This window comes from Acanthopagrus latus, chromosome 23 (assembly GCF_904848185.1).
Source record: "Acanthopagrus latus isolate v.2019 chromosome 23, fAcaLat1.1, whole genome shotgun sequence".
NCBI lineage: Eukaryota > Metazoa > Chordata > Actinopteri > Spariformes > Sparidae > Acanthopagrus > Acanthopagrus latus.
In genome coordinates, this window is record NC_051061.1 from 25,123,939 (window position 1) to 25,139,876 (window position 15,938).

Genomic DNA, 15,938 nt, shown 5'->3' on the forward strand with positions numbered 1-15,938 from the left:
ACAGTGTTTTCACTTTCCACACTGAACACAGAACAGGTATATCATGGAGGTAAAAGTACCTCAGAGTTGTGATAAAAGTACTTGTATATTATTTTAGTTTGTTTCTGGATGTGTTTGAGGTGTGTTTCTTAGATTTGGATTACTCAGTGATTTTCAGATGATCTCAGGTCAGTTTAATCTGGAAGATCATTTATTGAAGAACAAAAGCCTTTTGATAAATATTCCCACGGTGAGACTGAATCAGTAAACATGTTTGAGTTCATGATTGTGACTGACTGGGAACATATTTAACATCTTAAGAGTCAAAACTGCAGAACAAGCTGTTGAGTTTGACAGTTACGTGACGTCAGCCTCATTTTCACTCTGTTGCCTCGTTTTCACTTTCTGGTCTGGTGGAACTGCCACTGATGACGCAATCTGTGACGTCATGACTGCACCGTCCCAGCAGTATATAGCTCATTGGTTATCGGAGCAGACCCCGCCCCTCAGCGGAAGCGCGGCAAAATATATTTGTCCGATGAAGATGGAAGAGACAGTCGGTGAGTAATCTAAGACTGTTAGCTGACTGTTAGCGGACTGTTAGCTGACTGTTAGCGGACTGTTAGCTGACTGTTTGGTGACTGTTAGCTGACTGTTTGGTGACTGTTAGCGGACTGTTAGGTGACTGTTAGCTGACTGTTTGGTGACTGTTAGCTGACTATTATGTGACTGTTAGCTGACTGTAGGGCTGCCCGATAAATCGAATTTTCACCGTCTTCGCGATATGAACATGTGCGATAAACACACGGCATAAGACTGCCTGACACGGATGAATAAGAAAAATCGTTTTGTTTACATGCGCCATGCATGCACCGTGAGCATGTCAACATTTAGCCTATCAGATGGAGCCAATCAGGGGCCAATCAGATTTAGCTCCAGCTAGCCGTTAGCTACCCTGACAAAATTAATCGGCATCAGTTTGGTGTTTATTGCCAGGTTATGATGGCTGAGGGAGGCCGACGAAGACCTTGTGGGGAAAAGGAACAGCACTAAGTGTGTGCTGGTTGTGTGAGTATGTATCCAGGAACTAGTAGGACGAACAAGTGTGCACCCTTTATCAAGCTACTAAACATGTAAGGGAATGAATCACGGGATGTTTTTAACTCCGACTGGAACGGGTCAGAGAGCCGTGTGTCTGTGTGTGTGCGTGCAATCATACAATCATAAAGACCTACACAAACAATTCAAAACTAACGTTAGCCAATCATTAAGCATGTAGTTAATAATATGCAAACTTCAATTTTTGTTAATTTAACGCAAGTTATATACCATCACAATTTTGTACAGTGTTATCGCAGATTTTCCTCATATGGTGCAGGCTTGGTGACTGTTAGCGGACTGTTAGGTGATTGTTTGCGGACTGTTAACAGGAGGCTTGGGATAAGAGAGAAAAGATTAATGATTTAAAAATTGCCATATTTTTAAGATGTCATTGTTATTGTGTCTTCTACAGGTGTGATGGAGGTGGACATCCTGGAGTTCCAGGTCCCTGTGGAGAACAACAAGACTCTGTTTGTGTGGGACATCCAGCCGTCTCACACTGAGGCTCAGATCTATGTGAGTCCACCTGGGGTTCAGGTCTGTGTGAGTCCACCTGGGGTTCAGGTCTGTGTGAGTCCACCTGGGGTTCAGGTCTGTGTGTGTCCACCTGGGGTTCATAGGCTCTATGATTTCCGTGATCATGGAATCGCGGACGGAATCACAGAATTGGCCGATTAAAATGGAATATACTTTTTAACGTGGAATGTAACGTGGAATTTGACATAATTTCACTGACATGTTGTTTTTGTGTGGAAGTGGAACGTATGTGTAGGGAAAACTGCACAGAGGGAAGCAAATCTGGGTGGCACAACAAGTCGCCACCGCCCTCCCCACAGACTGATCTCCCCCGTCAAAACAACAGCATGGCAAAGCGGCTGCCCACAGCTCCGTCTTCGTCGGCGAAATAACTGATAAACTTGACATTTACCCCTCAGTACAGAGCCGAGCAGTTCTGAACGACTTGAATGTGTCAGGTGAACTGTTTTGCAAAGAAGCAGACCTGAGAAATCATAATTAATGGTGTAATGCGTCAGAGTTAGCCACCTGTCCGATTCATATTATCAGCATATAACAGAGTGACTGTTAACTGCTGCTAACAGTAGCTGCTGTTAGCTAGCTGGCCCCGTTAGCTACAGCCCTCTTAGCTGCCTCTGCCTGGGCTGGGAGCTCAGAGGACAGGGGGAGGGTTGGTGTTGTCACTGCTAGCTGATTAGTATGTTATTGACATAACGTCACGAGTATAATTTCTCATTTTGTTCGTCATCTTTGCTATTTTTTGTTTTTTTATATTTACTACTTAAATTTTCAGAACAATTTTGGTTTGCAAACATTTTCTGGATCTGCCAGAGAGCTGACCATGTTTTTATTCAATGAAACCCATAAAAACAAAATGTACCACTGTATGAAGACATTATGACGTCTGTACTGTACGGTACAGTGTTGAGGAAATATGTTTGTCACCTCAATTAATTTAAGGGAATTTCTATTTAATTTGTGTACATTTTAGTCATTTACATTAAAAACACACTGTTTTTGGTAGTATAATGAGAGTAAAAGGTGAAAAAAAAAATAGGGATTCCCAAAAATTAAAATGGGGAAAAAAAAGGAATTCCCAAAATTTAAAATGTAAAAAATGGAATTTGGGAAAAAATAAAACAGGTTTTATAGGGCCCTAGCTTCAGGTCTGTGTGAGTCCACCTGAGGGTCGTGTATTACAGAGTATGAAACTTGCCAAACTCCATTCAGAAATCAGTTGTTTTAAGCAGCTCTGTTCATCGTACAGTAACAGATGCGTGTGTTGTCCTTCAGGAGGATCTGTACGCTGTGTTCTCGTCCTTTGGTCCTCTCTATCTGCTGAAGGTGTGTCCTAATGCTCCTCTCAATCCGCCTGGGTTCTACGCCCTCATCAAGTTCTACTCTGCTGCTCAGGCCTCAAAGGCACAACGGCAGACTGACGGTCGCTCGCTGTTCCAGAGCTCTCCACTCAAGGTCGCCACCTCACAGCTCTCAACACAGCGCTGTTCTTCTTCTGCTGATCCTGTAGTTTATCATGTCCACTTCAAAATAAAACTGTCTTCATTTAGTGTTTAACAGTGAATCTAAAACTTTATTTATACAACAAGGTTCAGACGAGTTTGATAAATAGAACAGGTTTTGGTGTGAAAGTGACACTGAAACAGGAAGTCCTGACGGCTGTGTGTTTATGTTCAGGTGAGGCTGAGCTCCAAACACACTCCTCACTTCCTGTGTGACAGCAGCAGACCTCTGAGCCACGCCCGCTGTCTGGAACTGGCCAATCACTGCTTGGGATTCAACGGCTGGACCTCTGACATCATCACAGTGAGAAACACATGCCAACAGTGTATAGGGCCCTATGATTTCCGTGATCACGGAATCGCAGAATTGGCCGATTGCAAGAGATTGTTCAGTCATTGATATCATATAATTTTCACCTTTTATTGCTACATGTATAACAATGTAATAGGATAACTGAATATAGGTAATTAAGAATAAATGATTAAAGGATGATGCATCAGAGTCGGAAAACAACTGATCCCATGGGGGAATCCTGCTGACATGCACATTCAATAAGATTAAATATGATTACTTTCTGGATATATTAATCAATATATCAAATTGTGATGGAAGTGGAAATATTGTCCATTTCCTTTCACTAGTTTTTTTTTTTCTTTTCTTTTTTAACTGATCTGTTTTTTAAATTTACATGTTCAAAATAAATTAATCAAATCAAAATCATATCAGTACAGCCACACAAAATATTTTATTATTATTATTATTATTATTATTATTATTATTATTATTATTATTATTATTTTATTTTGTTTAATTTTTTTAATCACATCAATTACATTTTAAACTTCATGTACAACCTAATGTTTTTTTCTTTCTTTCGGTGAAATTCGCCATTTTGAAGCCAAAATAGGCGACGTATGTGAATCGTGTAAATCCGATGAGAGAATATTTTTTTGGGCTGGGGGGTTTAATTTGAAAGTAGCAGCCGTTCGTAGCTTGCTGCTACAACAACAAGCTGACAACAAAGACAGCCACAGAGACCGAGGAGACGCTGCATCTCCTGGATCTCTGCGGCTGTCCAGTTGCTCGTCTTCATGTCTGCAGGTGAAGTGATGGACTGACTGCTGTGATCAGCTGTTTCCTGGTTTTAAAACTCCCCGGCTGTGAGTTGCACAACAGTGCACGTCATCGACACCTCCGCCAACCTCACGCAGTGGCTGGCATGTCGACGGCTCAGTTTTAGATAACGTTAGCAATGGAGGTGGAAATAAGTGTACCGAGGCAGCAAATTTGTGGACCAAACAGACCCTCAAATACACCGCCCTCTGTCTAAATCCACGGACCTAGCCGCAAAGAGGACGGCCAAATTGGCGGCTTGCTGTCCAGTTTAAAAACTGCTATTAACTCTGCAAACAAGTGCAGCCATGCACTGCAGGCACAGTGTCAAACAGAAGTGCACAGGTAGAAGGTGCATGTCATAGCATCAACACACTGTAGCCAGCACCTTTCTTCCAAGCAGAGAGACAGAAACTTCTTCAAAACCCATATTCATCTTGTCAAAACACTCTTTAAGGGTTTGCTTTTTTCATTCTGGGGCAGATTGCGCTGTTACAGTTGTGCATTTCATGAGACAAGTTGTCAGTCTCATTTCTTGTATAGCATAATGTGACCATGTTTATTATACATTCATACTCTCATGTAATTTTGCTTGATTTTCCTCTCAAAATGCATCACATTGATGCTTTTAAACATGAAATATTCAAAATGTTCTTCCGGGGAGCATGGACCCCCTGAGAGGGGTCAAATTCTTCTCAATTTTCACCCCTGACCCGTTTTCATACCTGGTAAAAGGTTAAAAAACAAAAACAAAACAGGATTCCCAAAAATTAAAATGCAAAAAACAGAATTTAAACAGATTTTATAGAGCCCTAAGTGTAGATCTTTACATTCAGGTGAGTTGGTGTGAGAGCGGGTGACTTCCTGTCTGTATCCATGCTCCTCAGCTGAAGGAGCTCACCAACGAAGAAGAGGAGGAGGAGGAGGAGGGTGGCGGCGGCCAATGGAGGAGGCTGAAGTTTGGCTGTCTGCTGCAACTCTCCTTCCCTCACCATGCACAGACGACCAGAGCTGCAGCAGTGGTTGAGGACAGATTCACCTGCACAGGTGAGGACAGATTCACCTGCACAGGTGAGGACAGATTCACCTGCACAGGTTCATGTATTTCTTATACATGTGGTGTTGTGTCTGCAGGTCCAGATGTTCTGCTACAGAAACGTTGTAAGCTCCAGAAGGTGGTGAGAGAGAAAGCTCTGGTCCAGGCGTTCGCCACCGTACTGCTTATTCTGCTAGGTACATTCAGCTGCTCTACGTACTGCAGTAGTTCAGTGAAGCGCTGTCAGACTGTTGAAAATTAATAATAATCAGGGATCAATAACTCTGTAGGTGGAGGTAAAGTGATGGTGGAGCTGAAACAGACCTCAGATCAGTTCCTTCCTGAGCAGACTGAAGGAGTCCTGCAGGTAAAGTCACCTGTTCACCTACTGCAGCTGTACCTGATGTCCAGAAGCTGATGCAGTGTCTCTTTCTCTCAGGTGAATGAGCTCACCTGGAGTCAGTTGGCTCCTGATGAAGAGGAGGATGATGATGATGAATGGGACCTGACTGTGTCGTAGACTGTGGACAGACAGAGTTGCATGATGGGATGCTTCATAATGTGCAATATGTAAGAATTTAATTTTAAACATGATCAACAGTGTTGACACTACAACAAAACGTTTATGTTTGTATGGAAGAGATATCTACTGATGTTAGCATGCTAACCAGCTGGCAGCCGGCCTGAAAACCTCTGTCACCAACACCAGCACGCCCTGGTAGTCCTGCTAGCTGCACAGCTAACTGAGCCAACAGTAGCTACAGTTATAAATCAGGACATGGCTAGCAGCAGTTAGCAGCAGTTAGCAGTTACTCTGGAGCTGTGCTGCCCCTATTTGTTTGGAATGTGATTTCACACCTTTTAATGGTTGTTATTTATTCAATCAATTGATCAGTTTTATCAGTTCCTGCTTGTGTTTTCACTGACTGACCTTAATGAAGATCAAGCTGTGCTGTGATTGGTTGTTTATAAGTAACGAAATTATTATTTCATAATAAACTGAATCATTGTTTATTGAATGAAACAGGGTTAGAAGTCAGCAGTGACAGAGCAGCAGCACCTCGCTGAACAGACGTGTTTGACTGAAAACATCCAATTAATGGTTCTCCAGTCGACAGTCATTACAGCTGTTACATCACAGATCTCAGATAAAACCATGACATGATGTTGAAGCTGTTTATTGCAGAGAAAGAATCTCTTGAACTCACAGTAACAGTATTTCTACTTTGTTGTATTTTTACAGTTTCACAACTCCAGCGGTGACCTGTGAGACGGGAGGTGGAGCTAACAGACAGCACGGGATCCATCGAACTTCAATCATGTTGGGCTGCTTTGTGATTTAATCTATGATTAGATCTAATCAGAGTTAAATGACACTCAGATTTGAAATGAAGTGAACCTCTGTTGCATGAGAGATGCTGCTCAAATGAAACAAATATATAAACACAGATTCTTGGATAATACTATAATACTGGAAGAGTGTTTACAGCTGCCTTCAAATGTCCTCAACTCAACAAGAGCTCTTTAGTTACACACACCTTGAAGCAGGTAGCCCTGTTGTCATGGAGATATGATAATGTGTCAGTGTGTCGGTCCAGTGTTCAGTTCAGATCCAGAACTGACTGGTATCTGGATCAAACTCCTTTGGTTTCAGTCCCTCCATTATTTAGTACAGTTCATATAAAAAGACAGTTTAACTAGGTCACAGTTTAAACTGGAGTTCAAAGGTGCCATGAAATTAAATTTCTTCTAAGTTTAGACAAAAAAACTAAACTATAAATTGTTGGGTTTAAATTGAATCTTGTCAAGATTTAATAAGAAGTTTGGTGCAACAGAATTGAACATTTAACCAGAATTGAGTCACGTTTTAAAGTTGCCGATTGTGACTGAGCTTCTCATCTTCGCATCTCATCCAGCTGTTGACTCAGGTTTGAAGTTTTTCAATCACCTTTGACATCAGCAGCTTCACCGTCTCCTGCACCAACGCAGGACTTAAACTGAAGTTCCCTCCGATCAGAAGGTAGCCCTGCACAGACGGGCAGAACCAGGTGATGTCAGGTACATGAACATCTAAACTGATGCAGTGAGATAGTTGTATAAGGCATGTAAACTGTAGGGCTGTCACTATGGTACCATGACTATGTCACCGCCACTAAGCTCCCCACTACACTGTAATATACAGTGATGTCATCTGTAGTCCTAAAACTCAGAAATCTGTTAGTACGTTAGCACTTCCTGTCCCTCGTCTCAAAATCTGTGTGTTGAACATGTTTTCAGTTAAATGTGTATAATAAGGTGTGTGGTTACAGGCTGAACATATAAAATCATCATTAATGTCCCACAGTTTAATCCTGAAGCTCTTCATGTGTTAACAACAGTTAGCGGTTGCTAACAAGTGTCTGAATGACGGACTAGTGAGTAGATGAGTCTCCGTGTTGCTGTGAGGACGTTTAATGTCCCCGACAACCTCTGTAGCCTCATTCAGACACTTGTTAGCAACCGCTAACTGTTGTTAGCACATGAAGAGCTTTATGATGCAAATCGGAGATGTTCCACAGTTGAATGGGAGTGAAAACGGTAATATATAGTGTATGTTACGTGAAACAAACTGTAATTGACAGACTATCGAATGAATAAAAACAAAACTTGACTGCATGATTTTTTTTTATTTTTGGGGGGACAGTACAGCATCGTAGATGTAGTGTAGGATAAGGAAGTTTAATGTTTCAGAGCAGACTCACGTCGTGATAGCAGATCTCTGATTCACTGAAATTGATTCCATCAGGCAGAGGAATCCGTAATGCCTTACCTACACACACACACACACACAGTTTATCATATTAAGTATCAGTTATAAGTCAAGTATGTATATTCACCTGTAAGAATCCAGTGAAATGCGTCTGTAGTTCGATTACCGCTGGACACGACAGTGTTCTGTGTATTCATACTTACTATCAATGTACTCTTGAATACATTCATTCAGAAATAAGTTAATAACTGGCTTCTGCATGGACACAGGACACACTGTTATTATTATTATTATTATTATTATTATTATTATTATTATTATTGAGTAGTGTTGTGGAAGGTCAGATTCATTGCTGTTTTCTTACCGACATTTTTCCCTTTGCTGTTTGAGGTTTGATTTTACACCTGAAAGACACAATTGGACTTAGAATAAAGAGTAATGATACTGTGTAATACTACACAGTGCTGTCATATATACTACCATCTGTGTGTTTGTGTTTTTACCTGACATCCTCAATGACGAGCTGCAGATTGTTTCCTTCAGTTTTAACCTTTATATTAGCCGCACACATCTGGAGACAGAGACAGTTTTATATTGTAGATGCTGAAAATATAGATTGTGGCTGTTTGGTCACTGAATTCCAGTCAGGAGACTGTGTGTGTGTTTGTGTGTTTACCACAGGAAGAGCTGGTTTCTTTGATTGAACTAAAGATTGGGCACTGACATTCACTCTGACAGAGACTCCACTCTTCTGACTGATGGACACAGTCGGCACCTCAGTGAGCTTCACTTCAACAGGACCCTTCAGTTACAAAACAGCATCAGCAGCAGAAAAACGAGGATAACAAAACAGCAAACAGACATCAAACAACCACAAAGAGGTTTGGTGTTTCTTCTTACCTTCGGAAGTCCCAGCATGTTCAGAACACCGTTTACCATCTTGTTTTTCTGTTGAAGAGAACCGAGGAGGAGCAGCATCCAGGCTTCAATCACAGTAATTTACTAAATGCTCTAAATGTTTTAACATTTGATAATAGATGCTGTGAGCAGCTGTTTCAGATTATTAACGTTTTTAAATATGTCTGAGGTATTTTTAAGGATGCATGTCCTCAGTAGAAACCAATATCCTGGAAGCTGAGAACCACAGTCTGACTGTACTGAGAGGCAGACTAGCATATTGTTGGTTTTGTTGACAATAACTATAATGGACACAGTGTTCCTGAGAAATTATACTTACTAAAATAGGACATAATGTGATTGGAGGCACAAAAACATCAGTGATCATAGTCACAAAGTAACTAATCTCAGACCAGTCTCTTTGTAGTTCTTTGATTAACCACAACGAGACATCAAACAACCACAAAGAGACATCAAACAACCACAAAGATGCATCAAACAACCACAAAGACACATCATACAACTACGAGACGTTAAACAACCACAACGAGACATCAAACAACCACAAAGAGGCATTAAACAATACATTTATATGTTATATAGATTATATATCGTAAGTGGTTGATAACACTTGTGTCAGCAGATTTTCAGCTCTTCTAACCTTTGGAACTTTGCTCTGGAAGGGTCCTGCTCTGTAGAGTGATGTCGCAGCGCTTTTCAGGACAAAGTCTGGGACGCCTACAGAAACCTTGAGCCATAAGCCATGGCCACTTCTTGAACAAATAGTTTCATTTCCACAAAAAGCAGCATCAACAGCTCTCTCCATGCCTGAACACCAGACCCTGAAACACATACAGATCAATGTGCTATTGTTAAAAACAACCCTAACCTAACCCTAACCCTGCTTTATCATTGTTTAGGAACACTAAAAGGTGTTTGAGTCATTTGTGGGAGCCACACATGATTGAGAAGACAGTTTATGACGATCTTTGACTTTGGGACAGAAGCTGAGTGAATGTATTTTCACTTTTGCTTTGAGAGTTCTCTGACATCTGATTGTTTTTTTGTTTTTTTTTTTATTAACCATGTACATATCTTCATCAAAACAAAAAAACAGATGTAAGCAGCATGGGCTCATGGGAGTTGTATTCATTGATGAAGACACTGAGACAATGTTTTAAAGTTTCATTCGTGTTATGTTTAGTCTCATTCTCCAACTTCCTTCCTCATTCTCTGAATCTCTCTGGAAGTTACAGTGGCAGAAATGAAAAGTTTGAGGAAACTTTGATTTTTCTGGTTTGAACATTGTTGACATTATTTGAAAAATGTAAGAACACAACTCAACAACATGAATAAATCTTTACATTATGACATCATGTCTTTCCATTTCTGTCTCAGGTTATCCAGCATGTGCTGTCCCATATTCTCAATCATACCTGACAAATTGAATAAAAGAAATTAAGTGAAAAACAACCTAAAATACACTTTACACTCTTTAAACACTTTAATATACACTTTGTTATTTGTATAAATAACAAACATAATTTGAAAACAATATTAAAAACATGAATGAATTAGATGCATTAAATTAATCTGTGTCACTGACCTTGTTGTGCATTTCCCAGAAGAGCTTTCTGATTGTCAGGTGCCCCGCCTCTTTTCTGCGACATCAGCACAATGAAGTCTTGTGATTTCAGTCACAAGACACAAGGAAACACATACTCCACTGCTCACATTTTTTTATTGCATGGATGAGTTACAGAGACGAACTGAAGATGGTGTTTAACCCAACAACAAGAGCTGAGCAAGTCTGGATGAGCAGAGTGGACACTGATTATCCGACCCATCTCAGTGGAGGAGAGTGCTGCAGAGAATTCAAACTTTAAACTCACTAAACTATTTCCTATATTATTAGAAAGTACAAATATTTATCCTAATAGTTCACAAATATTCTCTTCACTGTCATCTGATAATGATGAAATTAGAGCTGTCACGATATCAGATTTTCATAAACAAGAAAATTAACATTCATGATACCAATATGACTGTGATATCTGCTGAAATGTATTATAGAAGATATTACCCATCTATCAGACTTTGTTTACTGTGTGTTTTGTCTCCTTTTCCCTTAAATATGAGTGTAGGGAGGTGGAGAGTCTGCAACCATGACTGTAAAATGAATCTGAATCTAAATCTAGACACATCATTCATATGCTACAAACCTCGACTACTAGCGTGAGAAATGTAGTTTCTCCATCCTGACCATGTGCTATAGTTATTCCTTCTTGAACTGATGAAACCTCAATGAATCTGCATTTTTATTTACCAGCACTGAAATCAATAATTTATTCAGTATTCAGCCAAAAATCAAAAGGTTTGACTTCTTGATTAAATTGATGTCCATTCTCCACACACACAGGAATACACAGAACTGGGTCTAAATGAGAATATTTATTAATTGATAAAATACTAATTTAATGATTTGAATTAAATGACTATCAGATATGAATATTTACCGTATATAGGCAGTAGAATAATACTTAATTGAATGATGAAATGATGAATGGTGGAAGAAATAATCTATCGATTCAAGTAACTAATACTGAAGGAAGATGCAAAAATACACATATATCATCCACCAAGACCCATTATAGTAAATAAACAAGAAGAGAAAGGAACAAAAAAAAAATAAAACTGCATGAGTAAATTCCTCTTTTCATCAAATTATCTTGACGAACATTAACTTCATGCAAATAACCTTTAAACAAAGGCTTAATAGTACTTAACTATATTGCTTAATAAATCTTGATTCTAAGACATTTTCTTCACATATTGTAATAAGAAATGTTGGTCACTCAGTTTCTCTTGGTACTGAAATGGAAGTCATTACCCATCAATTGGCAGTAGTTAACAGTATTGTCACACATTAGAAATGCAAAGAAGACCTAAATGATTAACTCAGGTTTTAAAGGGTTTGAACAGTTTGACTGAGTGTGATGAGCTTAATGGCAGATGAATCAAGCTGTTATTTTACAATGATCTCAAAGGAAGAAGTGTTTAATATTCAGTCAACTTGGTATGCAGCAGATTTATGACCTCTGTTGTTATCTGCTGGGCTCCCAGGGCTTCATACTGTAGGTACTGTCTGGTGTTGATGTCTCTATTGTGAATCAGTCAGATGTGTTAAGCCAGTCCTCCCCCTCCAGTCTGGATGGCATCATGATGACAGTTTTGAGGTGAGGAATCATCTAAGTGTTCTTATGATGACCTTGTTGTGGGATGTAACTTTACTGAGCTGCGTCCGCCAAGTTGATTTCCAGCTAATGGAAAGTGACATTTCATTGCAGATGTTTAGCCTTGCATCACATGGCAAAGGGCAAATCTGTACACATGTTGAAAGGTACGTTACTTTAGTCTGCCAAGAGCACAGTGAGTTAATTCTATTAAGGTGTGTAAAATAGAATAACATTGAGATTGATTTCTCTAATGGCACATTCAGAATTATCCTGGCTGTCACATTTTGAACTACCACACATGCTCTTTTCTGTAAGGCGTCCTTCAACGATTGGCCTTCCTTTCTTTCACAAACTGTGTTGAAATTGCATTGCATTCTGTGCCCCTCAAAACTTTATCATGCGTAAGTTTCACTCATGACAAGAAGAACACGCCTCCTGCCATCATGTAACCTGGTCTCAGTTTAAGGTGGTCTTTATTTAAGGTGGTCTCAGTAGAGAACAGTCCATGTGTTGTTATTTAAGGTGGTCTCAGCTGAAGAATCTGTTCACTTTTCTCTGCTCATCCTTTTTTCTGTTTTCTGATTCAGATGTTGTTATTTCGGTCCTGTCGTGTCCTTCTGTTCCGGCCTAAAGAAACCAGAACAGTTGGTTTCTACAAAACTAACTGAGCTGTAGAACTGAGCTGCGATCCACACAGCATCAAGGTGATTGATCTGATCCCAGTTCACTGTTTCAGATTGACGTCAGTGCTGATCAGATTGAAGGGAACACACACGCACACACACGCACACACACACACACACACACACACACACACACACACACACACACACACACACACACACACACACACACACACACACGCACACATGCACGTGTACTTACCAGAGTTTGTTCTGATCTCCTTCAGCAGACACGGGTCACACTTTGATCCAGCAGATGGCGTCTGTTCAACACATCCATCTCATCTCTGATAAAACACAAACAGAACTGTGATGAGATGTCTGTGCTGGTGTTTGCTGATTTAAGACAACTGTGTGATTCTGTGTTTCCTCTCACATTCCTCTCACATACGACTATACGCCAACCACCGTCCTGGTCCGATCCACCGTCCTGGTCCGATCCACCTCTCGCTCTCTGAAACTGTCCCAAAGAGCTGATAAAGGGAGCTGGGCAGATCTCATCTGAACCGGCTGCAGTGAGGGGTCCGTCACAGCACTGCCTAAACTTGGTAACTGTGGTGGATGGGCGTGGTTCTGCAGGATGTAGCAGTGCCGCTGCAGTGAACTTGTTGTTTTAACAATATTTACACTTTTCACAGGCAGTTTGTTTAGAAGTAGGCAAAACAAATAATCTGTCAGATTTTGGAAAAGCTCCTGGTCCGGACTGGATTCATAAGTCAGTTTTCACTTTGGTTCACGTCCGACAGAAGTGTGGGAGGCCGAGCGATGGTACGACACGTCCGATGCCAGGTCACGCTTCAGGCAGACAACACTGTGCAGCAGGATGTCTTCTGTTTTGATTCAGTGCACTTACACTCTTGTTTCTTCTGACTGTTGGCTTTGCACCAGGCCGTCTGTCCTGTGATGGTTCAGTCCAGCTTCTTTCACTCTGTGATGTGACACTGAACTTCTCTCTCTGAGCAGACATGGACACTCAACTGTTGGACTTGGACAGCTTCCTGTGTGTGTGTGTGTGTGTGTGTGTGTGTGTGTGTGTGTGTGTGTGTGTGTGTGTGTGTGTGTGTGTGTGTGTGTGTGTGTGTTCACAGGCAAAGTACGAGGACTTGTTTGAGGGTCCCAGGTTGTTTGATAAAGAAGGAAAGGGACGGTTGATGGAAGCAGAGCTGAGACATGTCCATGAACTCACTGCAGAGATCATCCAGCAGCGGAGGCAACAGCTGCATCTCTACATTAAGAGGAACGATGAGTACATTTACACTGGAGGCACAGCAGCTGAACATCATCGATTAATTAAATCACCTGACAGGTTGGGTCAGATGTTCATTAATGTTCTGCTCTTCACACAGTTCTGGTCGGCACAGTCCAACAGTTAGGCTTTAATATTCTAGATGAATCCTGAGCTCCATCAGAGCTGTCAAACAAATGTCTCATATTTCAGGGGATAAAATTTTGATTCTGTTTTCTCTGGAGAGTTTCTAGTTTTAACCACAGCTTTTAGTTTGATGCTTAAATGTGTGTCATGTAATTTTGTATTTTGTGTATTTTTATGTATTTTGTGTATTTGATGTATGATGAGGAAAGAAGATGATGGAGGGAGACGGTGACCGGCTGCAAAAGATGTGTCGACTATGAAGGTAAAACCAAATGAAGGAACAGAGCGCTCTGAGGGAACGCCTGAAGGAACCTGTGTTTACGGCTTTCAGCTGTTGTGAAACAAAACATTTGAGTAACTTCATCGCTTTGTTTCATAATCAACACAATCTGATCAGAAGTAAACCAGTGTGTCTGTGTTTCAGGTTGTTCCCACTCTTCATCTTCTTCCATCTGTGATCACTGCTTCTTCCTGTTAGGAATCCAGTGTTTAATAAATCATATTACATGTCGACCCTCCAGTGTTTCAGCGCTGATTCTTCCTCACAGTTGTTTACTACACTATTTCTATATACAATATATATCATTACATTTATGCTATATATATATATAATATATTATTACATTTATTTTATATATAATATATCATTACATTTATTCTATATATATAATATTTCTATTATTACATTTATTCTATATATTGACTGTGATTTCATTAAAAACATAAAATGTCTGTTAAAATAACTCTTAGATAATTTAGAACTGGAGGAAAGAGATGAGAGCCAGCTCAAAGTTAACACTTAAGTTAACTTTAACTTTAAGTTAAGTTTAATCTTGTACAAGAGGCGCAATCACAGAGCAACAACACAGGTTTGTTTATCTTTTCCGACAAATCCGGCAACGATATCAAATGTTTGATGCCTTGAAATATGTGCTGGGACCCTGTTTCTAATGTTGCTGAAGTTTGGTGCTGTTCTGAGCATTATTTGTGGCTTTTTGATGGCAATTTATACTTGGACCCATTTACTGCAGTGTATTGTTGTTGTGCAGTCGTTTCTGAGGATGCTAAAACTACTTTAGCTAGCGGTCCGCAAACTTTGTCTCTCGAGGGGGGGGGGCGTACTCGGTGTCAAGGTGTGTTAGAACATGGATTAAACTTACACCGGAATATCCCTTTCACAGTGCCGACTGTGAACTGAGATGTGTCACTTAACAACGTTCACTTTTCTGGACTCACTGCAGATCTTTCATAGTCCACAGTGTCGCCTCAATAAATCACCTGCTCATCCATCTGTTTTTCTGGTTTCTCTTCACCGACGTGCTGTTGTAGCTCCACCTGGACTGGAAAAGGTCGGGAAGATCAATCGCTCACACCTGTGAGCATAGAGACAGAGAGAGACAGCTGGACTGTGGTGGAGATGAGCTGATCGCTGAAGCTGATTGGATGAAGCTGTTTCTTGTTGACCTGATGGAGATGACGGAGATTCTTTGTCTTTGGTTTCACTCGTTCAGATAAGTTTCCTTTTCTACAATCTCTTCGTCCTGACCTCAGACCTCAGGCTAACACACAAACAGACATCCAAACTGATTTATTGAGTTAAGTATTGTTGGATTGTAATCTCTCTCTTCTTTATTTTAAAATCCAGACCTTACATTGATCAACCTTGATGTGATCTGTTGCCATGGATACTGACAGTGTGACTGTTCGTAACATTTATGAATGTAAACGTTTTGAT

General features: G+C 40.4%; 2 protein-coding genes across 8 annotated transcripts; one reads left to right on the plus strand and one right to left on the minus strand.

Moving 5' to 3' along the window:
- The first annotated feature begins 431 nt into the window (after nucleotides 1–431).
- On the plus strand, nucleotides 432–7,921 carry rdm1 (RAD52 motif containing 1). 6 transcript variants are annotated; one of them, XM_037088282.1, is made up of 9 exons: nucleotides 432–539; nucleotides 1,493–1,617; nucleotides 2,890–3,069; nucleotides 3,292–3,420; nucleotides 5,118–5,277; nucleotides 5,365–5,463; nucleotides 5,557–5,633; nucleotides 5,706–5,836; nucleotides 6,510–7,921. In XM_037088282.1, the coding sequence occupies exons 1-8, from the start codon at nucleotides 518–520 to the stop codon at nucleotides 5,784–5,786; spliced, it is 873 nt and encodes a 290-aa protein (XP_036944177.1). In that variant the 5' UTR covers nucleotides 432–517; the 3' UTR covers nucleotides 5,787–5,836; nucleotides 6,510–7,921. The 6 variants fall into 6 exon arrangements, with proteins under 6 accessions (XP_036944177.1, XP_036944179.1, XP_036944180.1 ...); XM_037088284.1 differs by having other exon boundaries at nucleotides 434–539; nucleotides 1,493–1,596; XM_037088285.1 differs by lacking the exon at nucleotides 432–539 and adding an exon at nucleotides 570–1,051.
- Nucleotides 6,429–15,844, minus strand: LOC119013599. 2 transcript variants are annotated; one of them, XM_037088290.1, is made up of 12 exons: nucleotides 15,482–15,844; nucleotides 13,208–14,056; nucleotides 13,034–13,118; nucleotides 10,519–10,573; nucleotides 9,574–9,754; nucleotides 8,916–8,963; nucleotides 8,692–8,817; nucleotides 8,519–8,586; nucleotides 8,380–8,419; nucleotides 8,219–8,270; nucleotides 8,008–8,075; nucleotides 6,429–7,292 (listed from the first exon to the last, which is right to left on the minus strand). In XM_037088290.1, the coding sequence occupies exons 5-12, from the start codon at nucleotides 9,736–9,738 to the stop codon at nucleotides 7,191–7,193; spliced, it is 669 nt and encodes a 222-aa protein (XP_036944185.1). In that variant the 5' UTR covers nucleotides 9,739–9,754; nucleotides 10,519–10,573; nucleotides 13,034–13,118; nucleotides 13,208–14,056; nucleotides 15,482–15,844; the 3' UTR covers nucleotides 6,429–7,190. The 2 variants fall into 2 exon arrangements, with proteins under 2 accessions (XP_036944185.1, XP_036944184.1); XM_037088289.1 differs by lacking the exons at nucleotides 10,519–10,573; nucleotides 13,034–13,118; nucleotides 13,208–14,056; nucleotides 15,482–15,844 and adding an exon at nucleotides 10,277–10,314.
- Nucleotides 15,845–15,938: the final 94 nt, after the last annotated feature.

Coding starts and splice junctions, on each gene's coding strand:
- rdm1 (XM_037088282.1), top strand. CDS start 518: ATGAAGATGGAAGAGACAGTCG. Junction 1,618..2,889: donor TGAGTCCACCTGGGGTTCAG/GTCTGTGTGAGT, acceptor GTTGTCCTTCAG/GAGGATCTGTACGCTGTGTT. Junction 5,278..5,364: donor GGACAGATTCACCTGCACAG/GTGAGGACAGAT, acceptor TTGTGTCTGCAG/GTCCAGATGTTCTGCTACAG.
- LOC119013599 (XM_037088289.1), bottom strand. CDS start 10,299: ATGGAAAGACATGATGTCATAAT. Junction 8,964..9,573: donor TCCAGAGCAAAGTTCCAAAG/GTTAGAAGAGCT, acceptor TCTCTTCAACAG/AAAAACAAGATGGTAAACGG. Junction 8,420..8,518: donor CTCGTCATTGAGGATGTCAG/GTAAAAACACAA, acceptor TGTGTCTTTCAG/GTGTAAAATCAAACCTCAAA.